The 21,458-nt window shown below is 57.5% G+C and overlaps 1 protein-coding gene across 7 annotated transcripts; it reads right to left on the bottom strand.

Annotated features, from left to right (window-relative positions):
- Window positions 1-244: 244 nt before the first annotated feature.
- Window positions 245-21,147, bottom strand: PRX (periaxin). Of its 7 annotated transcripts, none has more exons than XM_082438002.1 (7): window positions 21,133-21,147; window positions 10,557-10,600; window positions 10,375-10,473; window positions 10,115-10,267; window positions 7,873-8,029; window positions 4,711-4,907; window positions 245-4,088 (listed from the first exon to the last, which is right to left on the bottom strand). In XM_082438002.1, exons 4-7 carry the CDS (start codon window positions 10,139-10,141, stop codon window positions 429-431), a joined length of 4,041 nt encoding a protein of 1,346 aa, XP_082294128.1. In that variant the 5' UTR covers window positions 10,142-10,267; window positions 10,375-10,473; window positions 10,557-10,600; window positions 21,133-21,147; the 3' UTR covers window positions 245-428. The 7 variants fall into 7 exon arrangements, with proteins under 7 accessions (XP_082294128.1, XP_082294126.1, XP_082294123.1 ...); XM_082438000.1 differs by lacking the exon at window positions 21,133-21,147 and adding an exon at window positions 15,383-15,440 and having other exon boundaries at window positions 10,115-10,246; XM_082437997.1 differs by lacking the exon at window positions 21,133-21,147 and adding an exon at window positions 14,305-14,352.
- Between the last annotated feature and the right edge of the window lie 311 nt (window positions 21,148-21,458).

Below are 21,458 nucleotides of genomic sequence, written 5' to 3'. Positions count from 1 at the left end.
GGTCCCGCAGCTGGGTTCTGCTGGGGAACTTCCCCAGCTCAGAGGCCCCTGGGAATTCTGAAGGGCTAGGACAGCCCCCTCCCACCAGGCCCACCCCAAGGCCTCCCAGACTCTCCTCAGACCAGGGGTGGCCTGTCTCACTGCACAAAGGATCCCTTCAGGCCATCCTCAAGGGACTCCTTTCTCTGCACCCGCCCCCCCCCCAACCTCAACAAACACACACAGAGGAGACCTGACACAAAGCTACCTCTGGATTATTTTATTCACATGGCTTGGCAAGAAACGGGCACTCCTGCCAAAGAGCCAGGCACGGACTCCCCGGCCCTGACCCAGTCAGTCGCCCGCCTCCCAGCCCTCTGAGGGTTAGTGCTAGTTATCTCACACACAAAACGAGGAGGGGGATGGGCATCTCCCTCTGCTGAGGGGTTTCAGATGACGGCAGCCTGAGCCCCCTCCATCCTCGCGGGGCCTGGAGGCCCCGTCTCCGAAAACCCCACGTTGGGCAGCCGGACCCGGAATCCACCTTCCTCCTGGGCCTTGGGGCTTAGGGACACCCGGGGGAAGCGGAACTTGGGTGACTTCTCCCCTCCAGATGACTTGGGGGCCGCCTCACCCTCCTGCCCCCGAGAGGCCTTGGAAGGGGTAGTCAGGCCCACACGGGGCAAGCGGACTCGGACGCGGCCTCGGCGCCCAGAGGCCCCTTCCCCGCAGCCCTCCTCTTCCTCCTCCTCGGGGCTGGGGGAGCCTTCCCGACCGGCCGCCTCGCTCTGGCTGAAGCCCACGCGGGGCAGCCTGAGTTTTGGGTTCTTGGCCTTCTCAGCCTCCTCAGCCCCCTCCTTGGCCCGTGCCAGGCCGAACCGGGGCAGCCGCACCTTGAGCTTGTGTCCGGCATCCCCCTCGCCCTCGGACACCTGGTATTCAGCATGGCTGCCCACAGCGGGCGGGGAGAGCTCCACGTCAGGCAGCGAGAGGTGGAAGGTGCGCTCGGCCCCTGGGGGCTGGTCCCTAGGCCCCTCACCCCCCGCCGCATCTCTAGCCCCCAGCGTGGGCACCTTCAGCCTCAGCCCGCCCTCACCCGTGGCTGCCTCACGCACCTGCACCTCTCGGCTCAGCCCCACGTCCAGCTCAAGCTGGGGCACTGTCACAGCGGGCATCTTGAAGACACCCTCACCCACGAGCAGCTCACCACCCACCACCTGGGCTCCAGGTAGAGACAAGGTCACCTGAGGCACCTGGATCCTATAGCCTGGTGTGCTCTCTGCTGGAGGAGATGCACTCTTGGCCTGCTGCCCGGGGGTGACACCCAGGCCAGCCTCCCCAAAGCTGGGCAGCTCCACCTGGGGCAGGGAGATGCATAGCGGCCCCCGCGGCCCCCCGTCCTGGCCCTCAGTGCCCACCTGTCTGGTTGCGGACATTTGCCCTTCCTCCTGGGCCCCGAGAGTAACCAATTCCACCTCAGGGATCTTAAGCTGCACAGCCGTGGACTCTGGCTTTTCCCCGGGGCTGACTCGCCCCCCCTGGATTTCTGCTTCCTTCCCTCGAGCCAGCCCAAAGGAGGGCATCTTCAGCTTGGGCATCTTCACCCTCGCATCCCAACCCCTGCTCTTGCCCTCCAACTCAGCCGCCCCTGGCACTAGTTCTCCCGCCTCGCTGTCCCGGCCTCTGACCCCAAACTTGGGCAGGCCGAACCTGGGCCCCTTGAGCTTGGCATCAGTCCCTGCCACCTCCACCTTGCCTGTGGGCAGATGGGAATCCAGGCTGAGCTGTGGGATGGACAGATCGAGGGCGGGCAGCAGGCCTGCCTCCCCCATCCCTCTGGCCTCCACCTCGGTGCCCACCCGAGCCTTGGGGAGTGAGATGGCAAACTTGGACACCTTTAGCTTGGCGGCTCGTCCAGCCCCCTCAGCCTCTGCCTTGGTCACCTTTGGCCCCGAGAGTCCAAACTTGGGCAGGGAGAACTTGGAGGAAGGCTTGACTTTCACCTCCGTCACCTCTGCTTGCCCTTCCTCAACCTCCACTGTGGGCAGCTGTGGCGTGACGATCTCAACAGAGGGCAACCAGAAGGCCATTTCCCCGACCCCTGCTACCACCCCAGGGGCTTCTGACTGCTCCACCTTGCCCACGTCGGCTGCTGGGACCTGCCCCTCCAGGCCGAAGGCCCCGGGCAGGTCTAGTTCCACTGAGGGCAGTGTGAGAGAGGGGACACCCACACGGGCCTCGCTGCCCATCTCTGGCTTCAGACAGGGAAGTGTCACCAGCTTCCCCAAGACCTCAGCACCAGCCTCACCTGGCTTGCCTCGAGATGGGGACTCTGCCCTCCCTAGCTTGGGCATGGTCATCTTGGACATCTTGAAGCCAAATTCTACCCCCTCTGCTTCCTCTGCCCTGGCAGCTTTTAGCTGCACCTCTGGAGCCTTGGGCAGCTTCACCTCAGGTGCCTTCGGCAGATGCACATCTGGGACCTTTGGCGCCTGCACTTCTGGCAGCCGCATCTCCGACACCTTTGGCAGCTGCACTTCCGGGAGGTGCACGTCCGGCACGACTATCTCGGGCAACTTGGGGAGTTTTATCTCCGAGACTTTTGGCAGCTCTACCTCTGGGAGTCGCACCTCTGGCACAGCCATCTCGGGCACCTTCGGGAGCTTCATCTCAGGGAGTTTCACGTCGGGGACTTTCATCTCTGAGACTTTTGGCAGCTGCACTTCTGGGAGGTGCACGTCCGGCACGACCATCTCGGGCAACTTGGGGAGTTTCATCTCCGAGACTTTTGGCAGCTGTACCTCTGGGAGTCGCACCTCTGGCACAGCCATCTCAGGCACCTTTGAGAGTTTCATTTCGGGGCATTTCATCTCGGGTACCTTTGGCAGCTTCAGCTCTGGGACTTTCGGGAGCTGCACTTCTGGGAGCTGTACTTCTGGCACGGCCATCTCGGGCACCTTCGGGAGTTTCACCTCAGGGACCTTCGGCAGCTGCACCTCTGGAAGCCTCACCTCTGGCACAGCCATCTCCGGCACCTTTGGGAGTTTCATCTCTGACACTTTGGGGAGCTCCACCTCTGGGAGTCGCACATCTGGAAGGGCTGCCTCGGGCATTTTGGGGACCTTGACGTCTGGGGCCTTGGGGAGCTTCACCTCAGGCCCCTTGGGCACCTTGACCTCAGGCGGCGAGACCCCGATGCCAAAGGAGGGCATCTTGATGGTGGGCAGCTTCAGCTTGCTCTCAACGGCTTCAGGGACAGCGGGCCGGGGCTCCAGGAGAGAAAGCCCAAAGCTGGGCATTCGAAGTTTGGGCCCCTTCACCCTGGCCTCAGGGCTGCCCTTGGCCACCTTGGCCTCAGCAACTTCCTTTGCTCGAGCCCCAAAACGGGGGAAACTGAGGCGGGGCATCTTCAGGGCCACCTCAGGCGCCTCTGCTCGGGCCTCCACCTCTGCACCAGGCAAGGCCAGGTCCACCTCCACTGTAGGTGCTGCCACGTCCAGGGTGGGCACCGTCACTGCCACAGCCCCTTCCCGGGTCTCCAGGCAGGGAAGTGTGGGCAGAGTGGGTAGCGAGGGCAAGGTGGGCAGCTCCACTTGGGGGACCTGGATCCCTCCAGCCGCAGGCTCCACAGCAGGTGCAGCTGGGGCTCCCAGCCCAAGGGCTGGCAAGTGGAGGGCAAAGCCGCTGACTACCTCTGCCGCAGGGGCCACCTCCCCCGGCCCCTTGGGGGCTGCGACCTGGGGGACACCCACCTCAGCACCCGGCAGCCGAGGCCCAACCAGCTCCACCTGGGGAGCTGTGAATCGGGCTCCTGCAGCCACCTCGGCCTCTGCTTTGGCCTTCCTGGGGGGAGGAGCGGCAGCGGCCAGTCGGGCTACCTGGGCCTCTTCGGCCACTTCTCGGACACGTAGCCGAGGCAGCTGGAGGCGCCGGCGGGTGGGGGCAGCTGGGACAGGACCTTTGACAGCCTCGGCTTTGAGGCCTCGACGCAGACGGGAGAACTTGGGAAAGGAGAATTCGACGTCAACAGGGGCCAGGTCTGCAGGGACCCCCAGGGCCCCGGGCACCACCATCTTCTTCTTCTTCACAGGGGACAGACTCTGGATGTTCTGGGGAGAGAGGAGAGAGGCAGGAGGCGGTGGGACAGTGGGAGGCCTGGGGTGGACAGGGGGAGCCCCATGTGGTTATTTTACCAGGCTGGGGATGTGCTGGATTGAGCATCTTGTCCCCAAAACACCATCCCCACTTCCTGCCTGTCATTTCACTCTTACTGTCCCGGAAGGCAAAGACTTTCATTTAGAATCTTACAGTGAATCAACAGGAGTGTAGAAACTGTGACCCAAGACTTCTGGCTCCTCATCCAGGATTTTCCCCCAAACACTCACTCTAGAGATGGGGAAACTGAGGCCCAAGGAGGGAAAGAAACTTGTCAAGGGTCACTCAGCAGTAAATGAGCTGCCCTCAGGCTTGAACCTGGCCTCTCTGGTCCAGAGCGCCCTGGTTCAGGACCCCTGACGAGGTGGGTGAGGGTCCTGGTTTGGGATGGGTGGGTCCCCCTCCCCAGGGAGGAGTTTAGGGGCAGAGAACAGGAGGCAGTGGATGGGATTAGCGCTGGGTTAGTGACGAGACAGAGGGCAAGGCTGGCCCACCAGTGTGGGGCAGTGGGGCTCACGGCGCAGAGAAAGGATCGCTGGGGCGGTCCAGGGCCGTAACCGGGCTAAGCACGCGTACCAGCTTGGCCACCTTGGCCCGCGGGCCCTTGATCTCGTAGCCGGCCACGGTCCCAGGCCGCAGCGCCAGGTCCCCGGTGGGCACAGTGCGCTTCAGGCAGAAGGAGACCTTGTAAGGCTCGGCACATTGCAGCAGGCGTAGTGCGTCCTCGTACTTGAAGTTCTCGAAGAACACTCGGGCGCTCAGCAGCTGGTCCCCTGCAGGCCAGGTGGAGGTGGGCGGGGTGTGGGCATCTCTCGGCTCCGCCCAGGCCTGGTTCCGCCCACTCCTCTGGAGCCTGTGCAGCGAGGCACCTCCCAAATTTTTGGCCCCGCCTATACCCGAGCACAAGATTGAGACGCAAAGTTCCTCCTTGTTTGAGGTTCTGACACTTAAGGACAAAGCCACGGCCTCGGCCTTAGCACCGTCTCCCTCACTGAGCAAATCCAAGCCCATTCAGGTCACACCACTCCCCTTTCTACTCCCCTCCCCCATCCGCACACTGCAGACACTAACTTTGCTTCTTTTACTGAGAGAACAGAATCAGAAGAGAACTTCCAGAAGCTCCCGCCCCATTATTCACCCCCCTGATCCTGTGGCGATTTTCTCCACTCTCCACCTGTTCTAGGTAGGGATAAACCATCCCCACTCCTAGCTCTGGTCAATCCCTCCACCACCTTTTCAGGGACACACTCCAGCAATTCTCCCCTCTCTCCCCACATTATCAATTTGTCCTTCTCGTCTACATTATTCCCATCAGCATACAACATACCATTCTTTCTCCCATAAGAAAGGTTGTCTTGACCTCACTCCTTCTGGAGCTCCTGCCCCATTTATCTGTTCACCTTGATGGCAAAATTCACTGAGTTGTCTAGCTGCATTATTCCTAGTTCTCCAGTTACACTTTTTACATCCCCCCTCCCAGAGCCTTGAACTGCTCCTCTCAAGGTCCCATGCAGTGACCTCTGTGTAGTTAAGTCCAACGGTCAAGTCCCAGACTTCATCTGCTTGAACTCCTGCTTGAGACCCAGCTTCACTCTCCTCTCCTTCATCTACTTGCTTGGCTTGGCTTCCAGGGTGCCACACCCTCTGGAACCTCCCTCGAGGTTCCTTCTCAGCCTCCTGGGATGGTTCCTCCCCATCTCCCAGACCTCTTAAAGACACACAGTCCCAGAGCTCAGGCCTTGGTCCTCTCCTCTGCTCCATCTACATGCTACACTCATCCCTTTGGGAAGCTCATCCAGATTCAGGAGTTTAAAGATCATAAATATGCTGACTCCCAAGTGTATCTCTCCAGCCCAGCACTACCCCCTCCATCCTAGACTCAAATATCCAACTATCCCTCCACATCTCCACCTTGGGGTCCACCTCTCATCTGACAGATCCAAACTATATTCCTGGTTTTCCTGCAAACAAGCTCCAGCCCCAGTGTTCCCCATTTGTGGGACTACCAACTCCATTCTCAGGTCGAGAATCCCTGGACACATCCTTGATCCCTCTCTTTCCAACCCACCCCATATCCAGTCCTGAGGGCTCTTCACCTTGACGGCAAAATTCATTGAGTTGTCTAGCTGCATTATTTCCACCTCTCCGATTACACTTTTGACACCCGCTTCCCAGAGCCTTGAACTGCTCCTCTCAAGATGCCATGCAGTGACCTCTGTGCAGTTAAGTCCAATGGTCAAGTCCCAGACTTCATTTGCTTGAACCCCTGCTTGAGACCCAAATGATATCCAGAATCCAAACCCTTCTCTTCATCTCCAATAACACTCTTTTGGCCCCAAGCATCACCAATCTCTTACCTGGATAATCACAGTAGCCTCTTTTCCTGCTCCCCATCCTGCCCCCCATCACCACCAGTCTACCGCTAACACAGCATTTCAACACAGTCAATTCATGTTCTTTCTTCACTAACAAACCTTCCAGATTAAAAGTCAAAGTCTTCCCCATGGCCTATAAAGCCCTCTAAAAACTACCCTTTCTCTTACCTCTCTGGCCTCATCTCTTACTCTACTCTTCATTAACTCTACTCCATCCACCCTGGCTTCCTTGCTGTTCCTCCAACAAGCCAGGCACGCTCCCATCTTGGGGCATTTGCACTGGCTGTTCTCTCTGCCTGGAATGCTCCTCCAGATGGCCACATAGCTCATTCCCTTACCTTCTTCAGGCCTTTCTGCTCTTCCTGGCTCACCCTATTTAAAAATGCAGCTTCCGGGACTTCCCCGGTGGCACAGTGGTTAAGAATCCACCTGCCAATGCAGGGGACACGGGTTCGAGCCCTGGTCCGGGAAGATCCCACATGCCGCGGAGCAACTAAGCCCGTGTGCCACAACTACTGAAGCCCACGCGCCTAGAGCCTGTGCTCCACAACAAGAGAAGCCACTGCAATGAGAAGCCCGCCCACCACTACGAAGAGCAGCCCCCAATCGCCGCAACTAGAGAAAGCCCGGGAGCAGCAATGAAGACCCAACGCAGCCATTAATTAATTAATTAATTAATTTTTAAAAATGCAGCTTCCATCCTGGCATGCGTAAGCATATATCGCCTTCTAATTTACTGTGTATTTTACATATTTTGCTTAAATATGTCTCTCCTCACTAGAACGTAAGCTCCATAAGTGCAGAGAGTGTTATCTGTTTTGTTCACTGCAGTAGCCCAAGCACCCAGAATAATATCTGGAAATAGAAGGCACTTAGTAAATAGTTGTTGCATGAATAAATCGCATCAGCCTCAGCCATGTTACCTAAAATATCCCTTACTAAGCTCCCCTCCCCACTCCCTCCAAATTGTTAACTCCGCCTCTTTTCTTCAGCCTCAACAACAAAACAATAACTAGCACTTACTTAGTGCTTACCATGTGCCACTTAGCTACGTGCTGTGTTTTCAAATACTGACTCATTTAATCCACATAATAACCCTATGAGATAAGTACTAGAACTAGTCCCATTTTAGAGGTGAGAAAACCGAGGCACAGAAAGATCACAAGATAGTAAACTGCACATCTGGGAGTCGAACCGAGACAATGAACCTCCAGAGCTCCTGCTCTGATCAACCGCAAAGCCGATAGGTAACACAAAGCCCCGCCCCTAGCCCTTAACCCCGCCTCCTGGTCCCGGTACCCAGGGCAGTTTCCCAACCCCGCCCCCGCAGGAAAGCCCCACCTCATGCCCCCGCCCCGCTCACCTTCCTGCAGGCTGAGGCTCCTGGCCGCAGGTGAGTCCTCACGCAGCTCGCGGACGAAGATTCCCTCCTTGCCGCCGCCGGCTACGTTGATGCCGCTGACCCCGGTCTGCGCCTCCGTCTCCACGATGATCTCCACCAACTCCGCCCGCCTCAGCTCCTGCGGAGGGTGGCGAGGGGTCGCCATGGGGCGCTAGGGCGGGACCTCGCCCAGAGCCCGCCATTGAGCTTAAAAGCGGCTCCTAACCGGGTCCTCAGGGCACAGGCGCCTCGGCGGGGCTCAGGCAGGTTGTGCGGGCCCACCCTCTCCAGCATCTCCCCTTTAAGTGAGCACGAGGGCCGCTCGCTCAGTGAGACCCCGCGAAAGGGTTCAACGGCTCTCGAGGCTCACAGGCCTGGTGGAGCCCCAAATTCCGCTGTCGGGAGAGGCGGGGCACGGGGCGGTGTTGTAGAGGAGGGGCGGGGTGGGGAAGCCAGAGGAACCTGAGTGGTGACTGAGAGGCGGGCCTGATATGAGGGCGGGGCTGTGCCTCCCCCGCCCCAAGGGGCGTGGCCAGTTCGGGGCGGGGCTAGGGTTGGAGCATTTGCGGATAGAGGACGGTTGCCTGAGAGGAGCGGCGAAAGATAGACGGATGCGGCTAGAGTGTAACCGTGGAGGTGCGGAGGGGACCCATAGTCTGTGGACGGGTTTGAACTATGGGGAGGGGCTTTAATAACAGCAGAACAAGGATGGGATGGAGGATGGGGTCCCGAAGAAAGGGCCGACCCATAGTGGTGCGGTATGGAGGGGTGCAGGTGGGACTGGCCGCCTTGAAGGCTTGATGTGTGTGGCTGTGCCCTATGACCCCAAGCCCTGCATAACGCCCATTGGAGAGGGAATCCAGTGAAGAAGGGTGCGTGGGTAATGAGTGGTGGGCTGGCAGACGTGGTATTCCTGGTATTTACTGTAAATGGTGCTGACCTGGCCCTGGCCCAGCAGTGCACTGTGGGATCCGCACCCGGGCTTCCCAGAAGAAACAGTGAAAGGCCTCAGTTCCACAACCATCCAGGAACCCAATCTGCTGTGTGTCTCGGCGGGGCGGGGGGCTTTGCCCTCTCTGGACCCATTTCCCTACTGTAAAGTTGGGTAACATGGGTGTACTGGAAGGAGTCTCTGACTGTGAGCTGAGACCTGAAGCAACAGAGATGTGAGGGGTTGCTGTAGTGGGTAGTGCATCGAGGCTGGTACAGACTGCGGTTGAGCCCAGGGCTTGGAGAGGGGAAAGCAGGTCTGGCCAGATGCTCCACAGCAGTGGCCCGGGGACTGGAGAGCTGGGCGGAGCATGGTGAGAAGGGGTAGGAAGAGTTGTGGTAGAGGCAGCAGGGAAAAGCATGACCATCACCACCACCCTTAGGCCCTGGGCTAAGCATTTTATGCGTGGCATCTCCTTTCATCCTCCCCGCAGCTTGGGCAGTCACAGAGTAGGACACAGAGGTCCAGGGAAGTGAAGTGACTGCCTAATGCCACACAGCAAGTTAAGCAGTGGGGCCTCAACCTCAGGTCTGTGACCTCAGAGCCCATAAGCTGTCCTGTAGGCAGTGGCCTCCGTGCACTTTACTCCCTGCCTGCCACCCCTCGGCCTCAGCTTGGCTCCTGTAAAAGGAGACCCACTCTGTGCCTGGCATCCAATGGGATGCAGTCAGTGCTAGTGCTCTGTCTCCATGACAGCGAAAGCCGTTAACATTCGAGGGGGCTTCCTAGGTACCAGGCCCTGGGCAAATGACACAAGTGTGAGTCCTCAGCACCCTCTGAGGTGGGGACCATTGCCCCATTTCACCGATGGGGAAACTGAGGGTTAGAAAGTTCAGGTCATCTGTTCAGGGCTGTACAGCTGAAGTGGTAGGGTTGGGATGTAAGCCCATGGGTCCAAAGCCCGTGCCTTTAACCCCTACACCATCCTGCCTCTTCTGATGAAGGGTTTCAACTCTATTTTTTTAAGCTTATTATTGTTAATATAATTCCATTATGCTCAATGAATTAGCTTCTTTGAATCTTAGTCTGTGCCAGGTACTGTGTTAAGCACATTACAAATGTTAATTTTCTTTTCCTTCACAGTGACCCATAAAATAGGCCCTGCAGCTATCTCCATTTCACAGATGGGGAGACTGAGGCACAGAGAAGCCAGGAAGTGCCTCCTTGCTCCCTCGTCCGTGCCTCCCACCAAGGCCCCACAAGTCCCCCTTGCAGGACGTGTTGGGTGCTCACCTCAGCACTCCGGCTCCTGGCCTCCATGGCGCTGCTGGGAGTCACCTGGGCCCCAGCAGGAGGCTCCTGCTTCCTCTCTCCCTTCTGCTGCAGGACCAGTTTCAGTTCTGCATGGAGCAGCTGCCTCTGAGCCTGCAGGGGCAGGGATGGAGGCTTGAGGCCAGGAGAGGATGAGAGGAGAAGGCTGGGCTTAAAGGGAGAGGTCAAGGTGGGTATGAGAAGGGGAGAAGGGCCCCCCCCCATCCCAGCTGTCCTCTTACCACTGCCTGGGAACAAGCACCCCCTCCTAACAGGAGCCCAGCCTGGGGTGGTGCACAGTCGTCTGCGGGGCTCGCGCCCTTCCTCTGGGGTCTCGCTGCCTGCCAGGGAGAGACCAGGTCATGAGGCTCCAGACAGGCGAGGGAGGGGCAGGGAGGGGCATGTGGCACCAGCCAGTGCTCACCTCAGGGTCACCTCCAGCTCCTTGGGCCTCCTGGGTCCGGGGCTCTAAGAAGAATAACGTGAGCATTACTATCAGCTAACCCCACTGATTGCTTCCTGAGTGTCTGACCCCGTCCCACACTCTGTCAGTACTCTATCCCCAGGAATTCCCTGGCAGTCTAGTGGTTAGGACTCCGCGCTTCCACTGCACGGGGCACAGGTTTGATCACTGGTCAGGGAACTAAGATCCTGCATCCTGAGTGGTGTGGCAAAAAAAAAAAAAAAAAAAAAAGGGTACTCTATCCCCATAGTGCAGGTGGGGGCACTAAGGCTCGGAAGACCCTTATCCAAGGTGACATGGCAGGCAGTATAGCTAGAACTGACTCCTAGGCCTTTCTGACAGCAGAGCCCCTACGCCAACCACCTCAGCTGACTGAGGGGGCCAAATTCACTGTAAAATCATTATATCCACTGCCATGTACTCCCTGTAGGCAAATCACCTCACCTCTCTGTGCCTCAGTCTCCTCATCTATAAAATGGGGAGAATGAGGGCACCTACCTCCCAGGGCTGTTAGGAGGGTCAAATGTGTTTGTAAATATACAGTGCCAGGCACACGGTGTGCACTTCATAAGCACTTGCTATGATTATCACTAAGAACTTCCTGTGGTCTTGATCTTGTGTCGAATATCCCACAGGGGTCATTGCATGTGGATTTCAGAACACCCCTGTGAGGTCAATACAATTACTGAGCTTGTTACAAAGAAGACACCTGAGGCTGGGAGAAGGAAAGTCACTTTCCTGGGTCACAAATGACCCAGCCAGGACTTGAACTTGTCTGAAAGCCCCAGCTGCTCATACGGATAATAAGTAATGGGCATTGCGTGGTTACTCTTTGCCAGTCCTGTGCTGAGACCTTCACTTTCCACCTCACCGCAGAAAACCCTAACCCCACAACATTGTAAATCAACTATACTCCAATAAAAAATAGTTTAAAAAAAAAAAAAAGAGAGAGAAAACCCTAAGCCCTGAGAGAGGCCAAGGACCTCGCTCAAGGTCACACAGCACAGCGAGAAGGAGGTAGATCCGGGGTTTGCGTGCAGCCTCCCCAACAGGCCCTTCTGGGGAAAAGGGGATGGATCCTGTCTCCCTCCTCCGAGCCCCCGACTCTGGCCTTGTCCTCCCAGCCCCCAGCTGGCATGCCAACCCGCCAACCCCCACTCCACAGGGAAAGGTCAGGCCTCACGCGGCACATTCCCTCAAACAATGGCCCATCTGCTGTGCCCGGTCACATTCCGCCCCTGCCCACCCACCCCCAGCTGCACAATGGCCCTTCATAGCCCACCACTGGCCAGGATAGAGGACACAGGGGCCCCCTCAATGCTCCAGCTGTACCCACTTCACTGGTTACCCCCCCCCCACGGTGTCAGCAGGCTCCTCTCTGGCTCTCCTAGGGGTCCTGGTCTGCCCTGTGAGCCCCCAGCCCCTCCAAGTACTGGTTGGCTCCCACATCTGGATTATTTCCTCTGAACTGGGCCTTATGCTGGCACCCTTAGGCCTCGAAATCACTCTGGACATGATGGCTATTTTCGGGTTGAAAACTGAGGCTCAGAGAGGGCAAGTGACCTGTCTGGGGTCACACAGCTAGGACCTGTGCCCTTGACCCCAACGCTGCACCTTCACTTGCGTTGGTGGCTCTGAGCACTGGAGGAGGCCCAAGCAGCAAAACAGCTGAGGCAGGAGTTGGGCTGGGCAGAGGGCATCAAGGGTGCCAGGAACAGGCATTTTTAGAGGGACCTCGTTGGTGCCAACCCTGAGCCAGGCAGACACTTTATAGACATGGCCTCATGGTACCCCATTTTACTGATGAGTAAATGAGGGTTAAGAAACAGGATATCACAGGGAATTCCCTGGCGGTCCAGTGGTTAGGACTCCGTGCTTCCACTGCAGGGGGCCCGGGTTCGATCCCTCGTCAGGGAACTAAGATCCCACATGCCGCGTGGCCTGGCCAAAAAAAAAAAAAGAGAGCCAGGATATCACTGTGAGGGAGTTGGGACTTGAACCCAGGTCTGAAATGCTAACTCTGACTCCCCGATATAACGTAGTGTCTGTCCTGAGCTGGGGGTGAGAGAAGCCTGCTACTTGTAGGAGGTGGTGGAGAGGAGGGGAGGATCCCCTAGGCTGCACGCTCCCTGCTCCAGGACAGGCCAGAGAAGGTCACACCCAGAGGCTGGCACAGGAAGCTCAGCCAGGGTGAGGGCAAGAGAGAGTGCCCTGCTTCTTCATCCCTGCCCGGGACAGCTGCCCAGCCCAGGTTATATTTAGCCCAGCTGTGCCCTTCCTGAGCCACGTACCCAGCTCCTGGGGTGGGATGGGGTGGGAGCAGCTTCGGAAGGAAGCAGCTTTGGAAGTGCCCAACCCCGGGCACTCTCTGTTCCCAGATCTGCCTGTCCCACTAGGCAGGGGAAGGAGGGCTAGGGAGGTGGGGTTGGGGGGGCTGACTTGTGTTAGGGGAAGATCTAATGGGGATTCCCTGAAGAATCAAGGCCAGGCAGGACCCTCCAGAGGCCAACAGCCCACTTCTTGAGCAATTCCTGTGACGCTGCCCTAGTACATTCCTGAGCTTCCAGAATTCTGAGAGTCCCCATTTCTTGAGCACTTACTATGTGCAAAGATCCTTCCCTGCCTGGGCTCATTAACTCCTGAAAACACCTCCCTGGGGAAATCACAACTTAGATGCCCATTTAGGATGTCATTCATGCCCTTCAGGGTGGCTGGGGTGAGGGGTTGTCATTTGTACCCTGGGCCCCTCAGCCGAGCTGGGCCTGCTGAGGAATCCCCCAGATTTGCCTCAGTGTACCCTCCTCCCCCAACCATGGCTGGCACCAACCTCATTTAGGAATTCTCCCCTCTCAGAGCCTCAGCCACCCCAACCACCAGAGGGATCTGGTGCCCTTGCAATGGGAGTGGGGGGTAGACCTGACTCATCCGGGCCCCTAGGTGTTGTCTGAGGCCATCTAGTGATGTGGGGGGGAGAGGCATTCTGGCAGTGGCTTCCAGCTGCCTCCGTTAGGGCCTGCTCCAGCACTCCTCAGGTTTGAATACTTGGGCAAGGTATTTCACCTCTCAGGGCCTCAGTTTCTTCATCTGTAAAATGGAGCCGATAAGAGTGGCTTTGAGGAATTGTGAGACAACAGTAGGTGCTTAGAATATTCAGAGAATATAGTAAGTGCTCAAGGAACATAAACTAGTCTCTGACAGCAAGTGTGTCTGTGCATCTCAAAGTGTCTCATATCCAGCCTTTGCTCACAGTGGCCCCACTTTCTCCCCTACCAAAGAGGAGCTTTGGGTGAGGGATAAAATGCAGCTCGGGCACCAGCCTCCAACCAACAAGATCAGCCTTGCCTCCCCAGCACTCTATTCCAGGGACAAAAAAGCCTGTCCCACCCTCAGCATTCTGCCCCAGCTCTTTATAAGCAGCAACTCATTTACTCTCATGTCAGCCCTGGGAGGTAGCCTCACTCAGCCCATTTTAGAGATGGGAAAGCAGAGGCACAAAGAATGAAATATCTTGCCCAAGACGACACAGCTAGAAAGAAGAGAACATTGGGATTTGAACCCAGGGTCTGGTTCCAAGGTCCGTACCTTTAACTCCTATACCACGCAGCCTCCTGGGCCCCAGACACCCTCCCAGCACCTCCCAAGATCCTGGGTCTCATTCCCACGGCTTCCCAGCCTGGCCAGGAAGGGAACTGGCGGGCCGGTCTCTTACCACTGGGCCTCCAGACACCTCGAGAGCTCCTGGTCCGTCTGCTCAGCCCCAGCCCCAAGCTGGGGGGGAAAAGGAATGGGGAGGGGGAGGAGGGGGAGACCCCAGCCATTGGCTGCCGAGGTATGACATCACCAGGGGGTGGGTGGTAGGCAAACAAACATCCCCATCTCCCAGCTACGTCCACCCGCAAGGGGGTGGGAACCACAGAAGAGAAGCCGAGACAGCCCAGTGCTGTTCCCTTGCCTGGGCTGAGACCTCCATCATGAGCCCCGCTCCTGGGATTTGCACGTTGCTAGTGCCACTTGGAGACTCAGCCCCTCACCAGCACTATTCCCTGGCTTCCACACCCAGGCATGGCCCCGCTGGTTCCTGGGGCCCCTAGATTAAACTCCTACTCCCTTTCCTGGTCAATTTGGGTTCAAATCCCAGCTCAGCCATGTCCTGGCTGTGTGAACTTCGGCAAGTCGCAGCATCTTTCTGGGCCTCAGTTTCTCCATCTCTAAAACAGGGATAGTAAAAGTGCCCACCTTATGGGTTTCTTGTGAAGATAAAATGAGTTAAGAGAGACTAAAAACTTTAATAAGTGCCAGGCCCGGAGTGAATGCTACTTATACATATTTTGTATTCTTCACACAAATCAGGGGACCAGCTAGACTTGTCAGGGGACTTTTGGCCTGAGTGAGACTGGGGCCAGGGGGGCCCCACTTCTCTGTTTAATGGAGTTGCCATTTCAGGGGGCACCTATCATGTACTAAATACTGTGCTGGGCACCCAAAGCTCGGCTCCTGGAATCAAGGACGCAAGATAGATTATGCCCAATTTTTAGCTACACAGCCAGGGGATGGTGGAGCTGGGGTCCAACCCCAGTTCTGCCGGACCCCAAAGACCCTGCAACACACGTCTGTCCCCTTCATAAAACAGACAAGGAGGCTCAGAGAGGGGAATGACACCAAGGTCACCCACAGCAGGTAATAGGTAGCACCAGGATTTGAACCCAGACCTGCCCAACTCCCAAACCAAGGCCACTAGGCCTCACCCTGATCCCCTGACCCCCGGCCCCCAGCCTGCCCTGACTCACCAGGCCCCGGGGGGCGGCACAGGGAGCACAAGTACCCCCACATGCCCCTCACACCCACCCGGCCGCTGCCTCGGATGCTTCTGGCTTTCTGAGCCCGGGCCTGGGGCTGGGGCTGGGAAGAGGCTGGGGATTACCCCCAAAATGCACGTCAGCAGCTTCGGCCCCATTGTCCAGCCAGGCACGGCCACCAGGCCCTCAGCTCCGTCACCACCCTCACCCTTCACATCGGCTCAGCTGGCCCCTCTGCGAATTCATCCCCCTCCCCACACTGAGCAGTTGGGGCCCACTCCCCAGGGCACGAGGGCACGGGGGACTAGGAACTGGTTGGCAGGAAGCCAGAATGCTAGGGCCCTCCTCCCCTCTCTCCGAAATGCCCCCTGCCCACTCTCAGCCACCGGGGAAGGCAGGAATGTGCTGACCTCCGGGAAATGCCTTCCAGGCCTGGCAGCCACCAAGGGTTGGGGTGTGGCGGAGCCCGGCCAGAACAGTCCTCCCGGGAAGGGTGGAAGGAACAGTGTGGTCAGGGCTGCTGATGGGCCTGAGGAGACCCTTCCTCCATTGCAGGTGCGCTCCCTCTCTCTCTCTCTCTCATTCATTGATTCATTCAAACATTCTTCTGTTCATTTATTCATTCAACAAACATTCACAAGCCCTTGGTGACAGGCCCTTTGCTGGGCACTGGGGACACTGACAGACCTAAATTCACCACGGGGGGCAGGCTCAGGATAGGATTCCTGGAGTCAAACTGGAGGGTTGAGGAGGAGGGAGCCAGGTAAAAGGTTAGGGAAGAGTTTTCCAGAAGGAGGGAGGAGGAACACAGGCAAAGCACCAGCAGGGAGAGAGGGAGCAGTCCTTTATCCAAAGTCAGCAAACAGTCAATGAGCACCTGGTCTTGTGCCCAGCCCCATGCTGGATGGTGCTGGGGACACAGTGTGACCAAGATAGCCTGGGCCTGCTTTCACAGAGTTCACAGTCCAACAGGGAGACAGACCCAGAGTGGCCAGGGTTGGGATGGGGGAATTGCAGGCAGAGAGGTCAGAGCCTTGCTGGGGTAGCCCAGGAAAGGTACCTACTTCACCCTAGGAAGGGAGATCAGGGAAGGCTTCCTGTAGGAGAGGACATGTGAGCTGAGACTTGAATGACCCAAAGGATCTAGGCAAGAGAAGAGGGAGTGTGGAAATACCCTGGCGGTCCAGTGGTTAGGACTCTGTGCTTCCACTGCAGGAGGCATGGGTTTGATCCCTGGTCAGGGAACTAGGATCCTGCAAGCCACACAGCTTGGCAAAAAAAACAAAACAAAACAAAACAAACAAACGAACAAAAAAGAGGGAGAGAGAGAAGAGGGAGTGGAACAGTTTCATGGGCAGACGGAACAGCCTGTGCAAAGGATCTGAATCCAGATGGAGCTCAGCGCATAGGAAATTTCCAGGAGCTGAGAACTGTGTCCTTGTTCATGGCTGTGTCTCTAGAGCCACACATGCCCCTTCCTTTGCATCTCCGTCTCATTTATACACTTATTCACCAGCTATTTGCAGACAGCTCCTCTGTATCCATCCATCCCTGGGCTGGGCGGTGCTGGGGACACAGCAGTGACTGTGACTGTGCCCTCACAGGACTCACAGTCCAAGGGGGGCAGACACTAAAGAAGTGACTAACAAAATGAGTATATAATTACACACTCTGAGCTAAGTGCTCTGAGAAAAGGATCCAGGTCTGTAAGAGGGGTCTGGCACTCTGATACTATCAGAAATGGCATGGAGGGCTTCTTGGAGGAGGTAACATTTGAGCTGGCACCTGAAGGATACATAGGAGTTCATGCCAAGCTGTGGGTGGTGGATAAATGAGAGTGGGTTTCAGGTAGAGGAAACAGCCCGTGCAAAGGGTCCCTTTGAGAAACTGGTGAACGTGAGAGTGAGGGGAAGATGAGGGGAGGGCCAGCAGGGCCACGAGGAGGGGCTGCGACTTTGTTCTGAGGGCCCTGGGTACCAACAGGAGGGTCAAAGGGTGGAGGGTGGAAACAATCTGATGACAGACCAGGCTAGAGCTGGGAAGAAAATTCACCCCTTGCTGCTCAGGGTCAGATAGACAAGGAAGCTGGTACAGGCTATCCTGTCCCTCTCTGGGTCTCAGAGGGCAGATATCCTTGTTTGTTGCCAATCTTAGGGGACAAGCACAGTCTCTTGCCATGAAGTATGATGTTAGCTGTATGTTTTTTGTAGCTGCCCTTTAGCAGGTGAAGGGAGCCTCCTTTCCCAGTTTGCTCTGAGTTTTTTGTGGTGAAAGATATGTCTCTCTCTCTGTGTCTCTGTCTCTCAATGTGTCCCTCTATGTCTCTGTCCTCATTCCTTATCTCTCTCCGTGTCTCTCTGTGTCTCTCTTTCTCTGTCTCTCTCTGTCTCTTGCTTTTCCTCACCCAAGGGGGTGTGGCCAAGGGAAGTTGAATTTAAGGGGTGGCACCAGTGTCCCAGTTCCGGGCAAGGCCACCTCCATAAACACAGGACATCCTGCAGAGCTGAGGAAGGAGGTGGAAGGCTCTCCTCAGGGACCACCCTCTCCCCACCCAGTCTGAGCCAAGCGGGAGCCAGGTCCTACCCAGTGCAGCCCAGGGAAGCTGCTGTCTTCCTCACCCCCGTCCTTTATGCCTGCTCCCGCCCCCTGCCCTCTCTACCGAGCTCCAGTCCCAGGGGCCCAGCCGCCTGGATGCCTGCCCCTGGATGTCCTCACAGACCCCTGCACCCACTGTGTCCCTCTCTGGCCTCAGTGTCAACCCCAGACCTGCTCCCCCTCCGGGTCACCATCCCAGGGTGGCGCCACCATCCCCAAGTCCCCTGGCTGGAGCCCTGGGTCTCATCCTAGGCCCCTCCTCTATTGCAGCTCATCACCCCCACAGCCTGTCCTCTCCAGCATCTCTCCCCTCCCCTCCCCTCTCCTCTCCAAGGCTTCTCTGTCCCTCCGTGGCCTCCCTCCCCTCTGGACTCCTGGCCCCCAGTCTCACCTCCCACCAATGGCAGCCAGAGAGATCCATTTACTTCCAGATTCCTTTACCCTAGTACCTTCAGAGTAAAGTTCCCCCATCCAGGGCCTTGTGTGCCCTGGTCCCTGCCAACCCCTCCAGCTCCATCACTTACCTTACCACTTTCCCCCTGTTTCCAATCAAACCCAGCAGCTTACAGATTCCTGAAAAGATTGTAGGGTCCCTCACTCCCTAACCCTTGCACATCCCTCTGCCTAGAACACTCTCCCCTCAGAACAACAGCCCTTTGAGGCAGGTACTCTTACTGTCCCAGCTTACAGATGAGGACCCTGAGGCCCAGAGAAGTCGAGAACCTTGCCTAGGGTCACACAGCCACAGAACGGCAAAGCAGAAGTTCAAACACAGGTGGCCTGGCTTTCAACACAGTATGGCTTACTGAGTCAATAATCATTGACTGGACTTCCCTGGTGTCACAGTGGTTAAGAGTCTGCCTGCCAAGGCAGGGGACACGGGTTTGATCCCTGGTTTGGGAAGATCCCACATGCCGCGGGGCAACTGAGCCCATGCACCACAACTACTGAGCCTGCGCTCTAGAGCCCGTGAGCCACAACTACTGAGCCTGCGTGCTGCAAATACTGAAGCCCGCGTGCTCTAGGGCCCACGTGCTGCAACTACTGAGACCGTGTGCTGCAACTACTGAAGCCTGTGTGCCTAGAGCCTGTGCTCCGCAACAAGAGAAGCCACCGCAATGAGGAGCCCGTGCACCTCAACGAAGAGTAGCCCCTGCTCGCCGCAACTAGAGAAAGCCCACGTGCAGCAACGAAGACCCAATGCAGCCAAAATAATCATCATCATCATCATCATTGACTAAGCATCGTTAGATCTCTACACTGGGACCGCAAACCGTAGGTGTCCAGTAAATACTCATTGAATGAGTGAATGGGACAGGGGCAGAAGGTGAGCCTTGGACGGTACAGGGTTCAGATCCCCCCGAGGACTGGGATACATTCTGAGGAGCCCAGAGCCGGGGAGAGATGTGGTCAGATTTGCCTTTTACATAGGGCCAGGCACACAGTGGGGTAGGTACCCATAAATCTTTGCTGAATGAGGGAGGGAGAAGGAGACCAAGGACAGCTCTCCCAGGTGCTGGATGAAAGAAGAGTATGTGTGTGATGGGGGTCCCTATGAATGCCCATGTAGGGGAGCTGGCCTGGGGAGTGTTGTGGTGGGAGCACACAGAGGCTCTGTGGAAAGCAGCCCCAGCTCCAGGGCTGGCGGCTCCATTAGGAATGGTGTGGGCCCTGGAATCTGCTGGCCGAGGTAGCGTGGCCTCCTGGGGTTGAGCCTGAGGGCGGAGGGGCACACCAGAGCCAGGGAGCTGCACAATTGTCCAGGGGTCAGACATGGGGAGAGTAGGGCAGGTCTTCAGGCACAAGCTGTCATAAACCGAGGGCACCAGGGAGATGGGACCAGGGCTAATCTACCCCATATGCTGCTTTTGTGCAAAAGGCACACCCCTTCCCCAAGGCACTTGACCTCCATCTGCTGAGAAACTGCCTTAATAAATATGTAAATGCATGGTGTGTGAGACGTGTGGTAGCCCCTTAAATATGGAGCCTATGTGCAATGCACAACCGGAGAAACTGTACACAGAGACTCTGCCGAGAGGGGAGCAACGCTTGCCAAACAGGCACAGGGGCAGATGGGACCATCGTTGACAGATGGGTAGGCTGTCTGCATCAATAGGTATCACAGGGACTTCCCTGGTGGCGCAAGTGGTTGAGAATCCTCCTGCCAATGCAGGGGACACAGGATAGAGCCCTGGTCTGGGAAGATCCCACATGCCACAGAGCAACTAAGCCCATGTGCCACCACTACTGAGCCTGTGCTCTAGAGCCCTCAAGCCACAACTACTGAAGCCCACGCGCCTAGAGCCTGTGCTCTGCAACAAGAGAAGCCACCGCAATGAGAAGCCTGCGCACCCCGATGACGAGTGGCCCCCGCTCGCCGCAACTAGAGAAAGGCTGTGGGCCGCAAGGAAGACCCAACACGCAGCCAAAAAAAAAAAAAAAAAGAAGTAGGTATCACAGATTATCCCCCAGTTTGGCACCCAGAGACATCAGAAATAGGTCCTCAGGGTGTTGTAAACAGAACGCATTGCTGACCCCGCACTGGGGACTCCTTGACCACTGGTCAGGTCTCCAGGGAATCTAAGGCAGTGGCAGGACAGACCCCCAGACTGGGCACCAGGGGGCATTGCTGAGCTCAGCCTAAACTCCCAAGGTCTGGGTCTGGGTTAAAACCGTGTTTGAGTCCCATTGCCCAGGGGCTGGAGTCACCAGGTGTTGGAGTCAGGCACCCGGAAGACCCTCAGCCTGGGCACCAGCTCCCTTCGGGCCATTTCCACTCCCCACCCGGGGCCATCCCATCCACTTCCAGAAATGGGCACGACTTCCTCCGCTCCTCCAGGAAGCTCCACTCTGCCCGCCCCTTCCAGGCCAGAGCGGCCGGCCGAAGCTGCCTGCCTCTCTCCCCTCCCCTGTCCCCCCTCCCTACCCCACCCCCCCGTTTCCACCCCAGCTTCAGCCTCCCTGAAGCTTCCGGCCAGAGTGGAGGCACCCGGGCCCCACGATTTTAGTGCCCCTTAGCCGGGGCTTCCCGCATTCGAAGTGCAGCCAGCCCCTCAGGTCACCGTCCGACCCTCTGCCCCTCCCCCCAACCCACCTCCACCCTCCCCCGATGCAGCTTTCATCGTGCCCCTCCCCCCGTCCCGTACCCCGGGCGCTGCCCTGCCCCCACGGCCGCCAGGAAGGACGCTGCCTGGGTCCCGTGCCAGGCCTCTGAGTGTGCGGCCCCTCCCAGCGGGGCCAGGAATGCGGCTGGACGGCGGGGGCGGTGCAGACACCCGGCGCTCAGGCCAACCCTACCACACAGGCTGTCAGGCAGGTGGCCCCAGCTCGCTGGGGCCCGAGTTTCTTCCAGAAGGAAAGCAGGATCGCCTGCCGTTCTGTCAAGCCACCACACTTGGTGACTTTATTTCGGAATCAGCTTCCAAGCTGCCTTATCCCTTGCCCAAAGAGAGATTTGAGACCCAGAGTGGGT

Source organism: Balaenoptera physalus (genome assembly GCF_965194825.1).
Source record: "Balaenoptera physalus genome assembly, chromosome: 19".
Lineage (NCBI taxonomy): Eukaryota > Metazoa > Chordata > Mammalia > Artiodactyla > Balaenopteridae > Balaenoptera > Balaenoptera physalus.
Note: the sequence above shows the minus strand (reverse complement) of the source record. Positions and strands in the feature narration are given on the sequence as shown.

Bases quoted from the DNA above. Each gene is read 5' to 3' on its own strand.
- PRX (XM_082438000.1), bottom strand. From the start codon at position 15,425: ATGTGGGGGTACTTGTGCTCCCTGTGCCGCCCCCCGGGGCCTG. The intron at 10,601-15,382 runs GTGAGTCAGGGC...TATTCTTCTTAG, and splicing joins GTGCCGCCCCCCGGGGCCTG to AGCCCCGGACCCAGGAGGCC. The intron at 10,474-10,556 runs GTGAGCACTGGC...TCTCCCTGGCAG, and splicing joins GAGCTGGAGGTGACCCTGAG to GCAGCGAGACCCCAGAGGAA.